General features: G+C 37.5%; 1 protein-coding gene across 6 annotated transcripts in view; it reads left to right on the top strand.

Moving 5' to 3' along the window:
- Nucleotides 1–17,450, top strand: part of Usp28 (ubiquitin specific peptidase 28) — a 64,686-nt gene extending 47,236 nt beyond the window's left edge. For 4 of the 6 annotated variants that reach the window (XM_071616715.1, XM_027930610.2, XM_071616714.1 and 1 more), the window contains 11 exons: nucleotides 1,349–1,569; nucleotides 2,912–2,982; nucleotides 4,762–4,990; nucleotides 8,272–8,466; nucleotides 9,031–9,170; nucleotides 11,551–11,729; nucleotides 11,828–11,906; nucleotides 12,863–12,942; nucleotides 13,593–13,716; nucleotides 15,385–15,580; nucleotides 16,232–17,450. In XM_071616715.1, coding sequence (XP_071472816.1) covers nucleotides 1,349–1,569; nucleotides 2,912–2,982; nucleotides 4,762–4,990; nucleotides 8,272–8,466; nucleotides 9,031–9,170; nucleotides 11,551–11,729; nucleotides 11,828–11,906; nucleotides 12,863–12,942; nucleotides 13,593–13,716; nucleotides 15,385–15,580; nucleotides 16,232–16,407 — 1,690 coding nt within the window. In that variant the 3' untranslated portion in view covers nucleotides 16,408–17,450. Of the gene's footprint in view, nucleotides 1–1,348; nucleotides 1,570–2,911; nucleotides 2,983–4,761; nucleotides 4,991–8,271; nucleotides 8,467–9,030; nucleotides 9,171–9,335; nucleotides 9,522–10,801; nucleotides 10,898–11,550; nucleotides 11,730–11,827; nucleotides 11,907–12,862; nucleotides 12,943–13,592; nucleotides 13,717–15,349; nucleotides 15,581–16,231 lie in introns of those variants that run through there. The other 2 variants (XM_071616717.1, XM_071616716.1) reach the window with 2 other exon arrangements.
- Nucleotides 17,451–20,940: the final 3,490 nt, after the last annotated feature.

Below are 20,940 nucleotides of genomic sequence, written 5' to 3'. Positions count from 1 at the left end.
TTAATAAATATTAGTATGTTATTTGATTTTAAATTTATAGGGATGTGTGCATGTGTAAGACCTTGTCTGGAATTGAAACATCTGCTTTCTTGCTTATGTGGGGCTTAGTTTTCTATATTTATGTATATATGGGTCCTCAGGGGAAACAGGCTTCCTTTTAAATCAAAACTAAAGGAACTGTAGTTTCAAGTAACCTATGAAATATTACTTTGTATTCCTACTGGTATGTCTATATGTAGTTTTACTCTGATGATAATTGATTAGCAAGTAAATTAAATTTAAAAAAGTTCTTTAAATGAGAGATTTTTATTTGAGGCTGATCCCTTTTCCTTGGGCATTTAGCTTAGGAGTAGGAGAGCTGGAATTCTTGACATGAGGCCCTGTTCTCTGAGTTCTCCCAAGTGGCCAGCCACCTAGTGTATGTTCTTCATTTTTCTTGTTTTTGTGAATTTTGTTCCTAGACAGGTGTTTCACTTTACTCAGTTACATTTTGGAAACTGTCATTGATTCCTTGCTCCTTCTAGTCCTAGCCTTCTCTTTCCATCTTCCTTCTGGTTCTTTCTTCATGAGGAGCATTGTAATTCGTGATTAAAGAACATTAACCATAAACTCAGGCAAAAACGGGCTTAATGCTTTTCCATCATTGTTAAATTGCTTAATTTCTTTAAACATTAGGTTTATGCTTAATAAAATAGGGAGAAGTGATAGTATCTGCTTCATAACCAAGTTGTGTTCAGTGAGATGATTCAACTGGTCACAGTGGCACATGCCTGTAATCCCAGTGATTTGGGAGGCTAAGGCAGTAGGATTACAAGTTCAAAGCCACCATAAGCAACCTGTCAAGACTCTGTCTTAAATAAAAAAGGAGCTGATGGCGCATGCCTGTAATTCCAGAAGCTTAGGAGGCTGAGGCAGGAGGATCGTGGGTTCAAAGCCAGCTTCAGAAAAAGCAAGGCACTAAGTGACTCAGTGAGACCCTGTCTCTAAATAAAATACAAAATAGGGCTGGGGATGTGGCTCAGTGGCTGAGTGTTCCTGAGTTCAATCCCTGGTTACCCACCACCACCACCACCAAAATAAAAATATAAAAAGGGCTGGGAATGTGGTTCAGAGGTTAAGAGCCCTGGGTTTAAGTTCTGGTACCAAAAATGGGGGGGGGGATGATTCATGTAAGAAAAATTTTGGCTTAATATCTTTATAAGGTTAATACTAAATACTAAATAAACTAAAATAAATTAAATACTAGCTGTGCTTTTCCATTTATCAGCTTGTTTTCCAAAGCACATTAATTTAGGCTAAGATATATTTTGGAAATTATCATATGAGCATGATTTTTGTCTTCCTTTAGTACAAGTCCAGAATGCTCTTCTCAGGATGTTGAAAGTACCTTTTCTTCTCCTGAAGACTCTCTACACAAGTCTGAGGTAGCAAGTAGGCCCCTAACTTCCCCTCGGTCTTCCCTGGGAATGCCTGCACACCCAGCTCCTCGAACAGTCACGGATGAGGAAAAGAACTTTGTTAAAACCTGTCTTCAGAGATGGAGGAATGAGATTGAACAAGATATACAAGGTTGGCATTTTTAAAACTTGTCAACTACTCTTTGCCTTTTCTTGGTTGAATATTTGGAAGCTGGGTACCCTGGATGCACTTCCTGCCATTACCATACAGGCTGTTGAATTTTGACTCAGTAATTGTGATTTCTTTTTCACCTTTTATGCCCTATAAGATTGGTTCACTCCCCCATTATATAGCTGTGGAAAGATGACTCCAAGATTCCCTCTTCAAAATTTCTGGTAATCTGTAGAAACTTACACACTCATGATTATTTTTGCTCAGGTCCAATTACCTTTCCTTCTTCCTCTATCCCTCCTATCTCTTCTCCATTCTTCTTTCCCTTTTTCCACCCTTCCTTCTTCCCTCCCTCATTTTTTTCCTTGTCTCTCTTCCCTTCCCTTCCCTTCCCTTCTTTGTTTGCTTGCTTGCTTTCTTGCATGTTTTCCATCTTTCTCAGAGTACTGGGCATCAAACCCAGGGCTTCCTGCATGCTGTGCACATGCTGTCCTACTAAGCTAAATCCCAAGTCCATAATTTTCTGTTTATTCATTTTTGTTCCTACAGTAGTTTTTCAGACCTTGGTTTCAGTTGATCCAATCTTAGAATTTTTGGATTTCTTCTTTTAAGTCTTTTTCCATGTAAAGCATGCTGTACTGAAGTTTAATGGGGCAATGAATATTTAGGTGTTGCACATGATGTAAAATTGAATTATTCATCATTTTGTTTTTAAAATTCCTTTGGTCTCATTGCCTTATTGCTCAGATTATCCCTTCCCTTTCTTTCCCCTTTTATTTAAGGAGCAAAGAGACAAGTAAAACTTGAAATTCCTCCCAAGTTCTTATTCAGAGAAATATAGCCCTCCCTTTTTTGTCCTTTTTTTTTCAGATCCTATCACTGAGACATAGTATTTTATGCCCAACTTAATTTCCTAATAAAGTTTCCTCTTTTAAACATTTTAGCTGGGCACAGTGGCACACATCTGTAATTCTAGTGACTAGGGAGGCTGAGGAAGGAAGATTCAAGTTTAAGGCCAAACTTAGTGACTTAGTGAGGCCCTAAGAAACTTAGCAAGACCCTGTCTCAAAATAAAAAGTTGAAAGTGGGGGATGTGGCTTAGTGGTTAAATACCTCTGGGTTCAATCCTCAGTACTAAAAGAAAAGAAAAGGAATATTGATATCAGTTTTAAAAACTAATTTAAAAAACCCTTCATAACCTAAAACATGAGCTGCTTTAAAACTGTTACTACTTTGTGGTTCACAGCAGGAAATCGAAATCATAAGAACTTTGTGTACACTTAAGCAATACTGTCTGATTAGCTGAGTGAGTTGATTTTAACAAAGTGTTCTTTTTTAACAGATTTAAAGAGTTGTATTGCAAGCGCCACCCAGACTATTGAGCAGATGTACTGTGATCCTCTCCTTCAGCAGGTTAGAATAAAAATGGTGGGAAAAGAGTCATGGCATGTGCTAATCATAGATGCAACAGGAAAATATGATGTTTTTCTTTTAAACAAATAGGACTTTTCCTGAAATATGAGAATAAACTTGAGCCAGTGTGGTGGCACACAACTATAATCCCTGCTACTCAAGAGGCTAAGACAGGAGGATTGCAAGTTTTAGGCCTGCCTGGGTAACTTAGCAAGATGCTGTCTAAAAATAAAAAGGACTTGGCATGTGACTCAGTGCTACAGTGCCCTAGGTTCAGTCCTTAGCACCACACACTCAAAAAAGGAATGAACAAGATAGATACTGATTCCTTTGATTAGGTTAAAGAAAGCAATGTATCTTTTGCCTGCAGTAGAACCTAAAACATCATTGTTTTGATTCTGCCATGTGGTATCTTTTCATCTTGTAGAAAGGTTTACTTTCAAATATTAATACACATTTCTCACAAAATTGTAATTTAAGGAGTTCAGTGGGGGGAAAATGACTTAGGAACCAATTATCCATCAATTTTAAGAGTGCCATGGTCCTTTGAGAACCTTTTTTAGCAGTGTGCTTTCAAGCTTTGTATCTTGAATAACTTAAACTTCAAATGGAAGCCAGGAAGGACAGAAATTCTTATTGTCCACACAAATTTTTGTTCAGAATAGCATTCTGGGCATGGCCTTGCAGAGGCATCTGTGTGAATGGACCACGGGCAGAATGGCTGCAGGAGGAGAGCTCTGCTTCTAGAACGGCAGTGAGCCCAATTCTGTTGCGTAACAGGAATGTACCATGTGAATCTCGGGGGTTCCCCGTTGTCTCTTTTGTGTTATTTCCAAAATCTTCACCACCAATGAAAACATGTCAAGGTACTGATTAAGTGTAAGTTTAATTTGATTCTATAACTAACTTTTCTTTCTTTCACCAATACTTAGAATTTAAGCATTGTTCTATTTTTTCCATATTGGGGGAAAAAAAAGCACTTTTCAAATGTTGAAACAATAAATGGGCTTACCCAGTATTCACTCACAAGAAGAAATATAAGGAGCATGTGACTAATTTATAATGAAATATGCTAACTTAAATTTTGGTACCAATAAAATAGGACTAAAACAAGATAGCTGCCGACTTGTGTTTAAGTCCCAAATATGGTAAACATTTTCTCAATGTAAATAGCTAAGGCTATTCTATTTTTAAACAAACTGACTTTTGAGCTGGACATGGTGGCACATGCCTGTAATCTCAGTACTCGGGAGGCTGAGGCAGAAGGATCATGAGTTCAAAGCCAGCCTCAGCAAAAGCGAGGTGCTAAGCAACTCAATGAGACCCTGTCTCTAAATAAAATACATAATAGGGGTGGGGATGAGGCTCAGTGGTCGAGTGCCCCTGAGTTAAGTCCCTGGTACCAAAAATAAAAAATTTTAAAAAACCTGACTTTTGAGTTGGAAGGGTAAGTAAACCTACATTATCTTTGGTTTTAGATCTTTAATCATAATAGAGTAGTTTCGAGTTAAAAGAGCTTTCAGAGAGGTTATCTAATTCAGCTGTCTGGTTTTAAAGATTCTGGAACTGAGGTATCCTTGAAAGATTCCAAGGCTGAGTTTTTGTTAGTTCATCTTGAATTAATAAGATGTTTGAAATGAACCCCTATATCATATACATGCATGAATGGTCATTTTTCATTAATCTGATAATTGGAAACAGTTTTTGCATTTGAATAACCTAAACTTTATCAGATTACTTTGCTTAATCTAACTGAGGAATTTCCTTTCTGATTTGCAGGTGCCTTATCGCTTACATGCAGTTCTTGTTCATGAAGGACAAGCAAATGCTGGACACTACTGGGCCTATATCTATAATCAACCCCGGCAGATCTGGCTGAAGTACAATGATATATCTGTTACTGAATCTTCCTGGGAAGAACTTGAAAGAGATTCCTATGGTGGCCTGAGAAATGTTAGTGCTTACTGTCTGATGTATATTAATGACAAGCTACCCCACTTTAATGCAGGTAAAAAGATCTTTAACAGAACCCAGAGACTGGGGGAAATCTGTACCACCCGGGGAGGAGGATGGTCTCATATTTCTTTTGCATAAATTTATTGTTATGTAATTAACATTTCACTTAAAAGATAAAAGCAGTAGAAAAGAGGATAAAAAGGAAAAATGAATTTGCTTTTCTACTTCCATCCTTGACAAGTGGTCCTGCTCTTCGGCAAGTATACAGTATATAGTCTTTAAGAAATGTTCTCTGTGTATGCTAGATTGTATTTATCTATCCTCTCTCCCTCATTGACCCTGCCAAGGGATATTTTTCTGTTCAGTTCTGCACCTGTTTCATTAATAGAGTGTTTAATGATCTCTATAATTTCAAAAATAGGTCCTCATTTTTTTTGAACAACTGTATAATAATTCCATTGTATCTGACACAGTTTATTTGATCAGCTTCCCATTGATAGAGTTTTTAATTATCTCTAGTTCCTCCATGTCTTGTTAGTGAGATCCTTTTTTTTTTGTTGTTGTTGTTTTTGTACCAAGGATTGAACTCAAGAGGCACTTGGCCACTGAGCCACATCCCCAGCCCTATTCTGTATTTTATTCAGAGACAGGTCTCACTGAGGTGCTTAGCCCTCGCTTTTGCTGTAGTGGTCTTTGAACTCACGATCTTCCTGCTTCCCGAGCCACTGGGATTATACCACTGTGCCTTCTTACACATACAGTTTTGCACCTTTAGGACAGCTAAATTTTAAAGGCATATTTTCCCAAACAGTCTCATTTCTCATAATACTAAGAGCAATGATAATTATTATTTATTAGTATTTTATTCCTTAATACATTCTTTCAAATTTATATCTATAATATGTTATAACTCTAAAAGGGAGGTAGGCAGGGTAGAAATCCTTATAATCCTCATTTTCCAGCTAGGTAGCAAGCTTTCAAGGAGTCTACAGTTGTCTAGATTCTATAGCCATTAAATAAATGTCAGGCCATAGATTTAAATTCAGATCTGACTCCTAATTCTATTTACATTATTCTCTCTTCCTTTCAGTCTTCTGTGAGTGACCTTTATGACCAGCATTTTATGTGTAAAATAATAGAAGGCTTTTTTTCTCGGAGACTGAGAAAGACCCTGTCTCAAAATAAAAAGACAGGGGATTATAGCTCAGAGTGCTTGCCTAGCATGTGCAAGTCCCTAGATTCAAACCCTGTACCACCAGGGGAATGGGGGAGTGAGGGGACCGGGGTGGAGGGAGGCGCTCGTTCTTTTAGTACTGAAACTCTGTTAGTGTGCAGAAGTAAGAAAACATGAGCCAGGGGGCTGGGATGGTGGCTCAGTGGTAGAGTGCTCACCTAGCCTGCATGAGGCACTGGGTTCGATCCTCGGCACCACATAAAAACAAACTAATGTATCCACCTAAAACTAAAGATACATAAATAAATAAATATTTTTTAAAAAATAAAAAAACATGAGCCAGGGCTCAGTGGCGCATGCCTGAAATCTCAATGCCTCAGTGGCTCTAGAGGCTAAGACAGGAGGATCACTAGTTCAAAGCCAACCTCAACAAAAGTGAGGCACTAAGCACTCAGTGAGACCCTGTCTCTAAATAAAATACAAAATAGGGATGGGGATGTGGTTCAGTGGTTGAGTGCCCCTGAATTCAATCCCCAGTATTCCCCCAAAACAAACAAACAAACATGCAAGGCATTTTGTCCAGGCAGCATATTATCTTCCTGATACGCTAGTGTGGTTTAGGAATATGGGATGAAGAGAATGTTCATTTAGTAATAACCAGTGTTCAAAATCACATGTTTACAGTGTAAAGGAACAAATAGCTGCTTGTTGGAGTTATTGTGCAAATGACTATACTAGCTGTTGGTTATATGTAGGAGCCTTGCTATTCCTTGCATTATTCCTTTTTATATTGTAGAAACAAACAAGTAGAAACTTTTGTTTGCTTAGTGAAAAGGCTAGTTGATACCAATCAATAAGTGAATGTGTTGTTCTGCTGTAGGTTTTGTTTCAGTTTGGTCACAGGATTAGAAAGAAATTTAATGTGTCCTTGATAAGCTTGCAGTTTTTCATCATAGCTTTTGATGAGCCAGATATTATAGACCATCTGAACCATTGCTGCATATTGCTTTATAATAGGGCTTTGGTTGTGTGAAACTTGAGGAAATAGAAATGCCTTGAAATTTCTATTTAACCCTCCTCCTAATGGACATTCTTATCAATAAGTACAATGGCTCAATTGATAAAACTTTTTAGCTTAACATTTCCATTGTATCTTGATTTTTTTTTAATTTCCAAGAAATGTTTGGTATACCCAGTGATTGATCATGATTCCAAATCCTTTTTACTCTGTATCATTTATTCTTTCATTCATTTAGCGTGTATTTAATAAGTGCCTACCTACTACTATGCCAGGCACTGTTACTGATATGCTGTGCTTTTTGACCTTATATTGTCAGTATTTCTTTCCTTCCACGTTTTTACTGGTGCATTATAATTGTACATAAAAGATAGGATTTGTTGTTACACGTGCATCCAAGCACACAGTATAATAATACAATTTGACTAGTATCACTTCCCAGCACTTACTCCTCCTCCCCCCTCACCCCTTTTCTCTACTGATTTCCCTTTGATTTTTATGAGATCCCCACCCCCAACCTTTCTTTTCCATATTCCTTTGTAGCTTTCACATATGAGAGAAAACATAACGATCCTTTTTCTTCTGAGTTTGACTTATCATAATGGTGTTTAGTTCCATTTTCCTGCAGATGATATAATTTCATTTTTCTTTATGGTTGAATTAAACTCCATTGTTGTATATAGACCACATTTTCCTTGTCTGTTCATGCATTGATGGACACCTAGGCTGGTTCCATAGTTTGGCTGTTGTGAATTGTGCTGCTTTAAACATGGGTATGCATGTATCACTGTAATATGGTTTAATTCTTTAGGATGAATACCAAGGAGTTGTATAGCTGGATCATATGGTGGTACCATAACTATTCTTTTGAGGAATCTCTATACTGATTTCTATAGTGGTTGTACTAATTTACAATGCTCCCAACAGCTTAATAGTGTTCCTTTTCCTCCACATCCTCTGCAGAATTTATTATTATTATCTGTATTTCTGATTAATTGTACATGTATGTATGTGTTTTTAATTAGGGGCAAGTCAAAAGATGAAATGTTCTGCTTTCTTCCTTTCTGGAAAGGAACTTTTGATTCCTAAGAGATGTTTTCTGGATGGTACTCCATTTAATTCTGTCTTTGGTTTTTCTCAGAGGCAGCCCCAAATGAAGCAGATCGGATGTTAGGAGAAGTAGAAGCACTGTCTGTTGAACTCAAACATTACATTCAAGAAGATAATTGGCGGTTTGAGCAGGAAGTAGAAGAGTGGGAAGAAGAACAGTCTTGCAAAATTCCTCAAATGGAATCCTCCACCAGCTCCACATCACAGGATTTCTCTACCTCACAAGGTATCTGAGAAGGGCATATGTCCGTGTTTTAATAGCATGTAAGTTGCACACCAGACAGCCCTATGTACCCCAGCTGATCAAGCAATACTTTTATCTTTACAATGTTTCATTTATAATTGGCTTTGCATAACCAGATAGAGTAAATTTGTGACTTCAGAATGTGATTTCTGATGAATAGAAATAATATCAGAAGACTACCTGTCCTTTGTACATATAGTTTTGCTAATTTCTCAGGTTGTAAGGGAAACTATAATAGATTGATAGGTAGACTTTATGAAAGCTGTCCTCCAAAGAAGATCTTCCTTACAGAAGGATTTTGCGGGGAGTCTTCTGGGCGTAAAGAAATATGACAAAGTTGAGAGCATAATTTAACAGAATCGTCAGTGGGTTTTTGCTGAAATAGCCATTTCTTGTTAACACTAGTTTCTCTTTAAAAGGTGTGTTAGAAGTGTTGTGTATTAAACTGTGTATCAAGCAAGTGTATCATTCTGCTTGCCAGATATCTGAGTGTCCTAGTCGTTATTTATCAGTGGAAGCTAATGTCTTTGTGTGGTTCTTTGTCAGACCCTCCAGCAGCCTCTTCTCATGGGGCTCGCTGCTTGTCATCTGAGCATGCTGTGATTGTGAAGGAACAAACAGCCCAGGCAATTGCAAACACAGCACATGCCTATGAAAAGAGTGGTGTAGAAGCAGCACTGAGTGAGGTAAGACTGACTAGGAGGCCGAGATTCAAGAGTGTCTGACTTTCAACAGTAAATGCCAACTGTCTCACATTTCTGTTATTCTGTGTCTCTTCTGCATTTAACCAACCCCTCTTTATTTCTCCTGTTTTTTTTTTCTTACTCTTTTTTTCCATTCTGCTGCCACAGCTTAAGGAAGCTGAACCCAAGAAGCCCATGCCCCAGGAAACAAACCTTGCAGAGCAGTCAGAGCAGCCCCCAAAGGCTAATGATGCAGAGTCTGCTGCCCAGCCTAATTCTGAGGTCTCTGAAGTCGAAATTCCCACTGTGGGAAGGATTCTGGTTAGATCTGATGCAGATGGATATGATGAGGAGGTACAAAGATGAGTGTAGGAATTAGCTGTTTGTTGTCAGTCTTATATTTCCTTCTCATGTGACAGTATACTTTTAAAAGGTGTCTGGCAGCCAGGCATGGTGGCACATGCCTGGTAATCCCAGTAGCTCAGGAGGCTGAGGCAGGAGGATCGCAAGTTCAAGGCTAGCCTGAGCAACTCAGTGAGGCCCTAAGCAACTTGGCGAGACCCTGTCTCAAAGTAAAAAATAAAAAACGCTGGGGATGTGGCTCAGTGGTTAAGCATCCCTGGGTTCAATCCCTGGTACCAAAAAAAAGTATCTGGTAATATAGCTAATATTTTTCATTGAAACAAATAATTGACAAGAAGTCCTATATGGTTTTGACCTTAATTACTACTTTTTAAAAGATAATTTTATTTCTACTGTGCACTGTTTCTTTCTGTATGTGTATATATATTTATTCAGGATTATACTTAGGGGAACCACTTCAGAATCTAGATGGCTCAGAAAGGTAGAATTTAATTCTTATTTTGGTATTATGAATAAGAATTTCCTTCTAGGGAATTTTTATGGTTTATATTAGTCAATTGTTTTTCCTCCAAATAGAAATTTGTCCAATGAGCAAAACAAGTCTGGATTAAAGTTGTTTTTGCTTTCAATTCTTTATCAAGAAAGCTATTTTCAAAGTTTTATTGAAGCAGCTGTAGAATCCCAAGGTATTCATTTTTACTACACATAAAATAGTCATGAATCCTATCTCTCAGATTTCCATTTTTTCCTATGGGTGTTTTGTTTTGTTTTGTTATTTTATTTTTTTCCCCTAAATCATCATTGGAAGGTTTTCATTTTATAGTCATATTTGTGTAGCTCCTAGTTTCCAGACTGTTTTAATATGCCATTTATCCAACTACAGCTCTAAAGTACTTGTGTATTTAAGCTGTGTGCCCAAAGTTACAGAACTAAATTACAGTTGGGTCCTAGACAGTTCCCCTCAAGAGCTATAGTTTAATTCAATTCTTCAGCAGTGCCATATTGGAGATAATTTTGGACATACATCTTCATCTTGCTCAGTTAGAAATGTATAATAGAGGAATAGCTCATCATGGGCGCTGTGTTTATGTTCTATAAGGGGGCAGAGGCTATGCATGCACATAGGAATAGAGTATTGAAACTTGTATCAGTGCTGGCCAAGGAGCACACTGCTCTACTTTCTTTTAGCACTTTCTTTACCTTGCTTTCATACAGTCTTCTTTTGAACCTTTCTTTCCTTTTTCTCTCTGTTTTGTGCCCTCTTGTGGTAGGTGATGCTGAGCCCTGCCATGCAAGGGGTCATCCTGGCCATAGCTAAAGCCCGTCAGACCTTTGACCGAGATGGGTCTGAAGCAGGGCTTATTAAGGTATCTCTGTTTTCAAAATTGTAATATTTAAACCAGCTATCCTAATATTGGGGCAGTAATTATAAATGTGGAGAAATGTGTTTTTTAATTTACATCATTCAAGTGAAATATAAACCTTCCCTTCATGTCCAACTAATGAGCAAGCTGTCCCACAATACTATTGGCTCCTCTCCTCTTGGCACTCACCCAGCCTGTTAGCAGTGCCACTGTCTGTTACATCTAGCCTACAGGGGCTGTTGCTTTTGTTAGTAGATGTCCATTACTAAAACTGTAGGTGATACTGTTGCCTTTGTGATTTGGGGGCCTTATTATAAGAAAGTATGTCACAGTGTTAAGGTATTTGAATAAAATTTAAGATTCTTGAATTAGGTTACATTTGTATGGATTTCTAAAAACAAAAAAATCAACTCATTATTTTTTATTTTTTAAGAACTTGAAAAAAAATTTCTCTTATAATTTGTGATGCCAGTTTCATCCTTTATGATATGCAGACAACTTAAAAGGTTCCCTAATTGCTTTTATAATTCCTCGATGAGAAGAATTCCTTAGCATTATCATGGAGTTATGAGATTCTCCAGACCTTGGGCATCATTTTTTGTGTGCAGAAGTCTGCAGATATACCCTTTTCTAACTATAAATTCTGTCTTTAATAGGCATTCCATGAAGAATACTCGAGGCTCTACCAGCTTTCTAAAGAGACACCTACCTCACACAGTGACCCTCGACTCCAGCATGTCCTTGTCTACTTTTTCCAAAATGAAGCACCCAAAAGAGTAGTAGAACGAACCCTTTTGGAACAGTTTGCAGATAAAAATCTTAGCTATGATGAAAGGTGAGAAGGGTGTACTCAGGTGATTCAGCCTCCATCGATATTAGGAAGAGATTTGGCCTGGCACCCATTCATTACTTGGTTAACTTTCTCCCATGCAGATCAATCAGTATTATGAAGGTGGCTCAGGCTAAACTAAAGGAAATTGGTCCTGATGACATGAACATGGATGAGTATAAGGTGAAGTCTTTTTTTTTATTTCACCATTACAGCAAAACTATTTATTCTGAAGGAAAATGGTACCTGAGGCAAAATTAACAATTTTGTATTATCACAGACTGGACTTGTTTCTCTCTCCACCATAGAATCAGGAAAGAATGGATAAACAGTCTTTACTTACCCTCAGAATAGAGGTCTCTCTTTTTCCATACTCCTTTTAGAACGATGCAGTTTCATTTCCTTTTAAGTACCTACTTGAGCCTTGTAGGCAATAAAATTTCTTGAAAAGACGCTTTTGGATTTTAAAAAATGGTGCTGTTTTCTAATATGTATTAAAATACATACAGCTATAATTTTTTAAAAAGTCATTGTATTCTAAGAAACTATTCTACCACCAAAGTATGCTTGTCTCACACTAAGCATGAGGTGCTTCTGTGTGACGTGCAATAGCCTTGTACTTTCATCCTCCCTGGATGGTCTTGTCAGGACTTTTTGATACGATTGTTGGAAATTCAAAGAATAAATTCTAAAGCTCATGTGAAATATTTCTGTTCCTCAGTGAAAGAAATAGAACGTTTAAAACTAAGGTCAGTGGTAGACTTTTATTCTAAATGTTGAGTAGTTTTCTCTTTTTCTTTATTTCTTTGCAGTACTGAGGAGTTAACCCAGGGGTGCTCTACCATTGAGCTATAACCCCAGTCCATTTTTTTTTTTTTAAATTTTGAAACAGGTGTCTGTAAGTTGCCCAGGCTGTCATCAAACTTGCATTTCTTCTGCCTCAGCCTCCTGGGTGGCTGGACTTATAAGAGTGTGCCATTGTGCCCAGCCTTGAATAGGATTTTATATAAAAGTTGTATTTGTTGTTTTGGATGTGGCCAAATGTGCTCAATAAATATTTGTACTGAATTTAAAACTCAGTGTGGGAAATGCAGCAGTAGAGTACTGAGATCAAATTCATTACTGTCATTCCTTTTCAGAAGTGGCATGAAGATTATAGTTTGTTTCGAAAGGTGTCTGTGTATCTCCTGACAGGACTGGAACTCTATCAAAAAGGAAAGTATGTTGTTGGCCTTTGATTTTATTAAAAACTTGGTCAGGACACTGTTACTTGCTGATGCTCACCTAGAGTCACAGCCATGACCTTCCTCATCACACATTAATGCACTGCATCACTTTTTCCGGTGCTTCACTTCAGTTTTGCTGTGAACATCACACATTTAATTTCATTCTTCAAATAAACATAAGTTTACTAGTAAAGTGATACATAGTGCCATTTTGTTTTGGTGGTGCTGGGGATTGAACCCAGAGCCCCTGCATGTGGCCAAATGCTTACCATTGAGTCACATCCCCAGCTTCCCAGACTTTCTCTGTGACAAATAAGAATGTACTCAGAACATTAATGAATTTTTGAAGTTGTCATGTACCCCAGTGAGCATCTAGTTCCCTTCTTTGATTTAGAAAGAGGAAAAACTGAGACCTAGAGAAGTTTCCAGATTTGCCTTGGGTTTCTTGACAAATTTTTAGAAGAGCTGAGGATGGCCATGGTTCTTGGCCCAGAGGCTCCTCTTAGTATATCAAACTGAGCTCATCTTTAAGATTTTTCTATAATTGCAACCAAGTAGATTCTTGTATTAAGAAACAGTTGGGTCTAATCCCTAAATTTTGGTGGAGAAGAACTCAGCTGTGGTTTATCTCCTGTTTTCTAAGGTACCAAGAAGCACTGTCCTACCTGGTGTACGCCTACCAGAGCAATGCTGCTCTGCTAATGAAGGGGCCCCGCAGGGGGGTGAAGGAGTCAGTGATTGCTTTGTACCGAAGAAAATGCCTTCTGGTTTGTACTCTTTGTGAAGCCTTAAGAAGATGTGTGAATGTGTGTGTGTGTTTATCTCTGCTGTTGGAACCATGGTGAGATATAACTTAAACAAGAATTATCTCTAGCAGATTTTGGATTTTTTTGTCCAATTCTTGTGAGCAGTTTTACATTGGGACAGGTTCTTTTATAATACCTTAAGTGAATATCATTCTTCAACCTGTAAGAGAAGTTAAGATGAGAGCCAGATGTCCCTTTTTGTGCCCTTCCTGTGTGCCTGCATTGTGGTTTTGATGGCCTTACTTCCCTGCTACATGGTAAGTTCACTGAGCAGAGAGACTTATTCAGCTGTTTTCCTCGAGACTGACACATAGAGTGCATGTGTGGTATTTTTTTCTACTGTTCCCTACTAAGCTAACAGATGAAAGTTTTAGGGACTCCACAGGGGTTTTTTGTTTGTTTGTTTGTTTTTTTTGTTTTTTCTTTTTTTTAAGGTAAGAAGCATAATAATTAGTCCTACTGTCATGCTGGCATCATTGTGATATACCAGTTAAAACTAAACCTACTCTGGCCTGTTTTGCATTCAGCAACACAGAAAGGCAGATCTAATCAATACCCTCTGCCTACCCAAGGGTGCATACCCTGCTCATCCTTCAGAGAACTATTGAGGGTCTTGCCCTCTGATTGTGTGCTCGTGTTCATTTTCCCTAATACCCAGGAGCTTGGCCCTTGACAAGTAGGCCATCATTCCTACCACTGTCTGATCTTCTTAATAACAAGCGGAGGATGCTAAATCATGACATGTTCATCTCACCAGTTTCATTTTCTGATTTATACTTTGTTTTCTGTATCAGTTATAGGTGTGACATGCTACTTTGAAACTGGAAAAGGGGGCACGAAAATTTGACAGATCTGAATTTTATTAGAGCCAATGCTTTTATAACACAGATTAACATCTTAAACATCCTATGCAGCTTACAGAGTAGCACAGTAACAGGGATTTAGTCTTATTCATTACTGGCTTTCAACCCCTAAATATATCAGAATCACATAGGGAGCTTTCATATGTAGTTATTATTCAGGTCCCTCCCCAAACAGTTAAACCAGAATTCTAGGGAGGGGCCTGCTCATTGGTGTGTCTTCTGCAGATGATTCTGATGCTCAGTGGAGATTGAGAACTATTAAATTAGTCTTGGTATAAGCAGATATTAAGCATGACCTTGACATATAAGTTTAGGTCAGCAGATCACTAACTAGATTGCATTAGAATCACTTGGGGAACTTTTATTATAAAATCCTGATGCCCCAGTCACTCACATGCTAATTAAATCAGCATATTTGGCCTGGGAACCAGGCATCAGTGGTCCTTCTTCCCTGGTACTAGGGATTGAACCTAGGAATGCTCTACCACAGAGCTACATCTCTAGCCTTTTTAAATTTTATTTTGAAACATGATCTTGCTCAGTATCCCAGGCTGGCCTCAAACTTGGGATCCTCCTGTCTCAGCCTTCCCAGTAGCTGGGATTACAAACATGTGCCACTGTGCATGGCAGCATCAGTGTTTTTTAAAAGATCCCTAGGTGATTCCATTGTGCAGTAAAATGTGGGAACTACTTGTTTAAACTCTTACTAAATAGATATTTATCTTTTTCAGACTTTATCTCCCCCTACTCTGTATTTTATCTGTAGGAGCTGAACGCCAGAGCGGCTTCTCTCTTTGAAACAAATGACGACCACTCTGTAACAGAAGGCATTAATGTGATGAATGAGTTGATAATTCCCTGCATTCACCTTATTATTAATAATGACATCTCCAAGGATGATCTGGATGCTATTGAAGTCATGAGAAATCATTGGTGTTCTTACCTTGGACAAGATATTGCAGGTGTGTTGGCACCTGTAATAATTTCTATGGTTTTAGGAATTCTACAAATTTCTATGGTCAGGTTTTAGCACTGGGGGTGTTAAGCCCTTTAGGATGTTGGAACTCACCAGCATGTGAGTTTAGTGGATCTGCTGTATGGAAATACGAGGTGTGAGTCTGGGCTCTTAATTTTTCCTGTGGCTTGAAGTTATAAGAATATCACAAACTGTGATGACCTCAAGACTAATAAATTAGTATGCAGAACATCCTTTTAATATTTGCAGTTTACTTAGGCCATGTGTAAGCTTTACTTAATGTAGTGTATACACAATGGCGTATTTTAAGCATTTGAAAGAAAATAGCACCATTATCTGTATGGTACAGGGTATCATATCCACTTTCTCAAATTTTAAAAGTGCACTTGATTAGAAGACCTGTCCACAATAAAGTGAATATGTGGTATAACTGCCAACAACACATAGCTTACAGCAATATATTTGGTATATTTGGCAGGTAGATCTTTGTTCCTGATTGTTCTAAAGGAATCAATGTTTGTTGTTAGCTTTGAACTTTGGGTAATGAGCTGTCTGAAGACCTTACCATATAGTTGTAGGCTTATTATTTTTTACTTGGAGATGTAGTTAACTCTATGTGTGACCATCTATTTTACAGAAAATCTGCAGCTGTGCTTAGGGGAGTTTCTGCCTAGGCTTCTGGATCCTTCTACAGAAATCATCGTCTTGAAGGAGCCTCCAACTATTCGACCCAATTCTCCTTATGACCTTTGTAGCCGATTTGCAGCTGTCATGGAGTCAATTCAAGGAGTTTCAGCTGTGACTGTGAAATAAGCTCACTTATGTTCAAGGCTTGCTGTGGTCTCTGGCTGCCTACCTATTATGGTCAGAGTCACACTCTTCACCTGGGGAAAGGGATTAAGTGGTCGAGTAATATTCGGTTTCACACCCCACCCATGTTGTGCATTTAAAGAAGGATTAAAGATAAAATTGCACTTTTTAGGTACAGAATCATGAAAGCTATTTCACCAAGATAAGACAGGAACCAGGTATTAAAGTATTGAATTATGCCTGAAGACCTGAAATGCCTTTGAACTATAATGCTTGGGCTTTTCTAAGCCTCTTGTCTCTTTTCAAATTATTCTAAAGGCCTAAATATTTTTGACAGCAGAACATAAGAGTGACTCATCAGACCCCCAAACCAAATGAACAGCTACTATTTTATCAAATCCAAATGACATTTAAAAATGCTAAACTACAAGAAAGTAGTAATGTTGCTTGGCTTTTGACAGGGGATGATAAAATGTGTTGCTGATGAACCTCTCTACCCTTTTACATGTGGGTAGAATATAAGGTCACATGGCAGTAAGATGCCAAAAAGTCAAAGGAAAACTGCCTCTCCTTCCTTTCTTCTCTGTCTTTTAAATTTTTAAATAAACCAGAAAACCTCATACTCAGTCCTGAGAGAATGAAAGAAAAGCAATTGAGGACTTTGACAGAATAGCATTGTGAAGCTTGATTAAAGATAGCGTTTTTAATAGTTGTTAAACATTTATTAGGCAGAGTTTTCTGGTATCTGAAAATTGTCAAGAAGGATTGTCTAAGGCTGCTGCCTAAGACTATAATAGAACACTTTGTTTGATTCCTCTCTTTTTTTTGCTTTTAAAAACTAAGGGATGTGGATTTGTAAAAAGAAAAAGAATATCTATCTATCTATATATATGTATATGTAGAGAGAAAACTTTTTAAAGGACTTTTAATTGGGAATTATGTTTTAACAAATTTTAAAAATTAAGGGAGGAATCATGGGAGGGAAGAACACTTAATACAACTATGCAGATTTTATAAATGTGCAATAAAGTATTTGTTTTACCTTTGGTGTGCAGTATGACCCTTATTTAAATACGCTTTTCCATTTTGAAAATGGATGGACTCCGTAAACATTTCAATTTTTCTTCTTTAAAAGAAAAGGGCAGATTAAAAAGTTGAGAAACTCGGGCTGAGGTTGTGGCTCAGAGGTAGAGCACTTGCCTACCATGCGTGAGGCACTGGGTTTGATCCTCAGCACCCCATAAAAATAAAATATTGTGTCCACCTATAAGTAAAAAAAATAAATATTAAAAAACATAATAGAGTTGAGAAACTTGATGGGTCAGGAGGTGCCAGCATTTGAAAGAGCAAATGCATTCAGTTCCTGAGCAGAACCTTCTCATGTCATTTGCCCATTTGCATTGCAAATGAATGTGTAAGCATATTCACTTTGTAATTTGTCAAGTTCTAGAATGAAAAAACAATTTTTTTCTTAAAACTGAATTTCTTGTGCGTGACATTTTGGCTCATTAACATCTCAAGTTCAAAGCCAGCCTCAGCAACTTGGCAAGATCCTAAACAACTTAGTAAGATCCTGTCTCAAAATAAAAAGGACTGGGGATGTGATTCAATGGTTAAATACCCTTGTGTTCAATCTATAGTTCAAAAAAAAACCTGAATTTCTTAGTAGTGGCCCATCTTTTATAGATATTCAGAAGAGCTTTTGTGTTTTCCAGTTCCTCATAAAGGTTGTTTCAAGGGAAGTTATCTTACCCATTTTACTATTTGAAATCCTATTCGCCACCCTTTGCCTTTCACTTATTAATCCCTGTCATTATGAAGTACTGTATGCAAAGTGCTTCAATGATATTAGCATGGTAGGCATGGTGGTACACACCAGTAATCCCAGTCATTCAGGGACTGAGGCAGGAGAATTACAAGTTAAAGGCTAGTCTGGGCAATTTTAATGAGACTCAGCCTCAGAATAAAATATGCAAATCCTTGGCATATAGCTCAGTAGCAGCCACCCTGGGTTCAATCTCCAGTACCATAAATTCATAAATGTATACATAAAACAACAACCTTGTGATGATGGTAGGTAGGTACCATGGTTTTCCAAGGTTAGAATACTAATCCTTGGTGTGTCTGTCTTCATCATCTGTTCTTTTAATGACTGTTAGTTGTGCATGTTGTAAAATACTTTGTTTTGTCCTTTTTGTTTGTTAATTATTTCCTGGTCAGCTGTTGAAAATCTACATTTGGCCAAGAAAGGAACACATAGATGGTGTTTTTTCTGTTGCTCCCTCTCTGTTTTCTTTGGATCCACTCAGACCACCAGAGGGAGTGCTGACACCATTTTTTTCCCCCACATAGCTGACTGCCTTTGGGTAGAGCATCATTTCTTACAGGGCTCCACAAATTAAAGTCTCAGATAGTTTTTTACCATCCTCACACAACTTTTACATTTTTTTAAGCATTAGAAAAAAAGGCAAGGGGAAGGAGAGCATGAGGAGAATGAAGAAGCAGTTTACAAGCCCTTAACCTAAAATTGAAGAGTTTGAGCAGGATATTGGACTGCAACATAGATCCCTTTTAGACTAGGTTTGCATTTTCCACAGTTAACTGGGATTACAATCCTCTTGTTTGATTTTGCTATCTTCAAGAAGTGGGAAGCATTTAAACAAATTTTTAACTTCCTCACTTCAGGAAAGAAATCCAGGTAGATACATAATAGCTATTTTGGTTTAGATATGTGGTAACCCCTAAAGAGCATGCAAGAATTTTCAGCAAAACAATAAGTGAACAAGAGGCAGAAATTGGATGTAAAGCCAGGCATGTAAGTGCAGACTTGAAATCCCAGTGACTTGGGGGTGGGCGGGGTGGGGGGGCTGAAGCAAGAGGATCACAAGTTCTAGGCCAACCTCAGCAACTTAGACCCAGTATTAAAATTAAAAAAAAAAAAAAAAAAGGATTGGGGATACAGCTCAGAGGTAGAGTACCCCTGGGTTTGAATTTCTGTACCATAAAAAGCAAAAAGGGAATTATATAGAGAACTGTGAATGTAGCACGGATAGAAGGGGGAATTAATTGTACCAGAATTCATAAAGCTATAGTTGATTAATTTTCATTGTTCAATATATTGTATTTCATTATATGAGTACATCTCAAAATTGTACAAATTGTCATTTGTGTTATTACCAGATTTTGGTTATTATGCACGATGCTACCAAAAACCATTCATATATATCTTTTGATGCACACAAAAATGTATTTCTGTTGGTACAAAATTAGGAGTGGAATTACTTGTTCATAGGAATATCTGGATACAGATATATCTTTATTAGGTACTGCCAATTTTTCAAAGTGAGTATACCAAATTAAGTTCCCACCAGCAGTTCATGATTTCCAGTTGTTCCATATCCTTGTCAACATTTTGTCAGAATTTTTAAGTTTAGCATTTCTGATGTTCTGTGATGTCTCGTGGCTTTATTTTGAACTTTCCTACATACCAATGATCTTGTGCATTTCTTTATTTTTTTATTGTCCTTTGGTCATTATCTTGTGAAGTACCTAGTGTTTTTTTTTTTTTTTTTTTTTTTTTTTTGTCTCTTTTCTTGTTGTTTGTCTTTTTTTTATAGTATTCTTTTTCTATTTTATTTTAACTCAGAGGCACGCAGCCACTGAGCCACATTCCCAGTCCTATTTCGTATTTTATTTAGAGACGGGCTCTCACTGACTTGCTTAGTATCTTGCAGTTGCTGAGACTTTGAACTTGAGATTTTCCTGTCTCAGCCTCCTTAGACACTGGGATTGCAGGTGCATGCCACCATGCCTAGCTGCATGCATTCTTCTGGTTGCAGAAATTTTAATGGTTGTATATGTTGCATGTATTATCTCCCACTCTGTGGCTTTTAGCTCTTGGTGTCTTTTGATTAAAATAATTTTGATATTAATGTAGCCCACTTTATAGTCTTTTTTAAAAAAATATTCTTAGTTGTAGATGGACACAATATCTTTATTTTGTTTATTTAGGTTTTGTTTTTTTATGTGGTGCTCGGGATCGAACATGCATGCTAGGCAAGCACTCTACCACTGAGCCACAACCCCAGCCACTTGTCTTTTGCTTCATGATTAGTGCTTATCTTGTCATGTTGAAGAAATTATTGCTCAAGGTCATGAAGATATTCTGGGTTTTCATTTTGAAATTTCACTTTTTGCTTTTCACGTTTAATTGATTGACCCCGCATGAAAACACTTTCCTTTTCCCAGTGCTCTACACTGCCATCTTTATCGTAAGTCTAAAGTCTTTGTTCTTTTTTTGAGTTCTTTTATCTATTCCATTAGCCAATTTGTCTACTGTACCAATACAATAAGTTTTGATTTCCAATATCATAAATTCTCCAGTTTTTTACTTTTTCAAGATTGTCTTGACTAATGTTGGTCCTTTACATTTCCATATAAATTTTAGGATTGGTTTCACAACAGCACACTCAAATATCTAGAGATTTTGATAAGGTTTATGATGATTAGATAATGTGGGGAGAATTGAGATTTTGG

The sequence above is a fragment of the Marmota flaviventris genome, chromosome 9 (assembly GCF_047511675.1).
Source record: "Marmota flaviventris isolate mMarFla1 chromosome 9, mMarFla1.hap1, whole genome shotgun sequence".
In the NCBI taxonomy this organism is placed as follows: Eukaryota; Metazoa; Chordata; class Mammalia; order Rodentia; family Sciuridae; genus Marmota; species Marmota flaviventris.
Note: the sequence above shows the minus strand (reverse complement) of the source record. Positions and strands in the feature narration are given on the sequence as shown.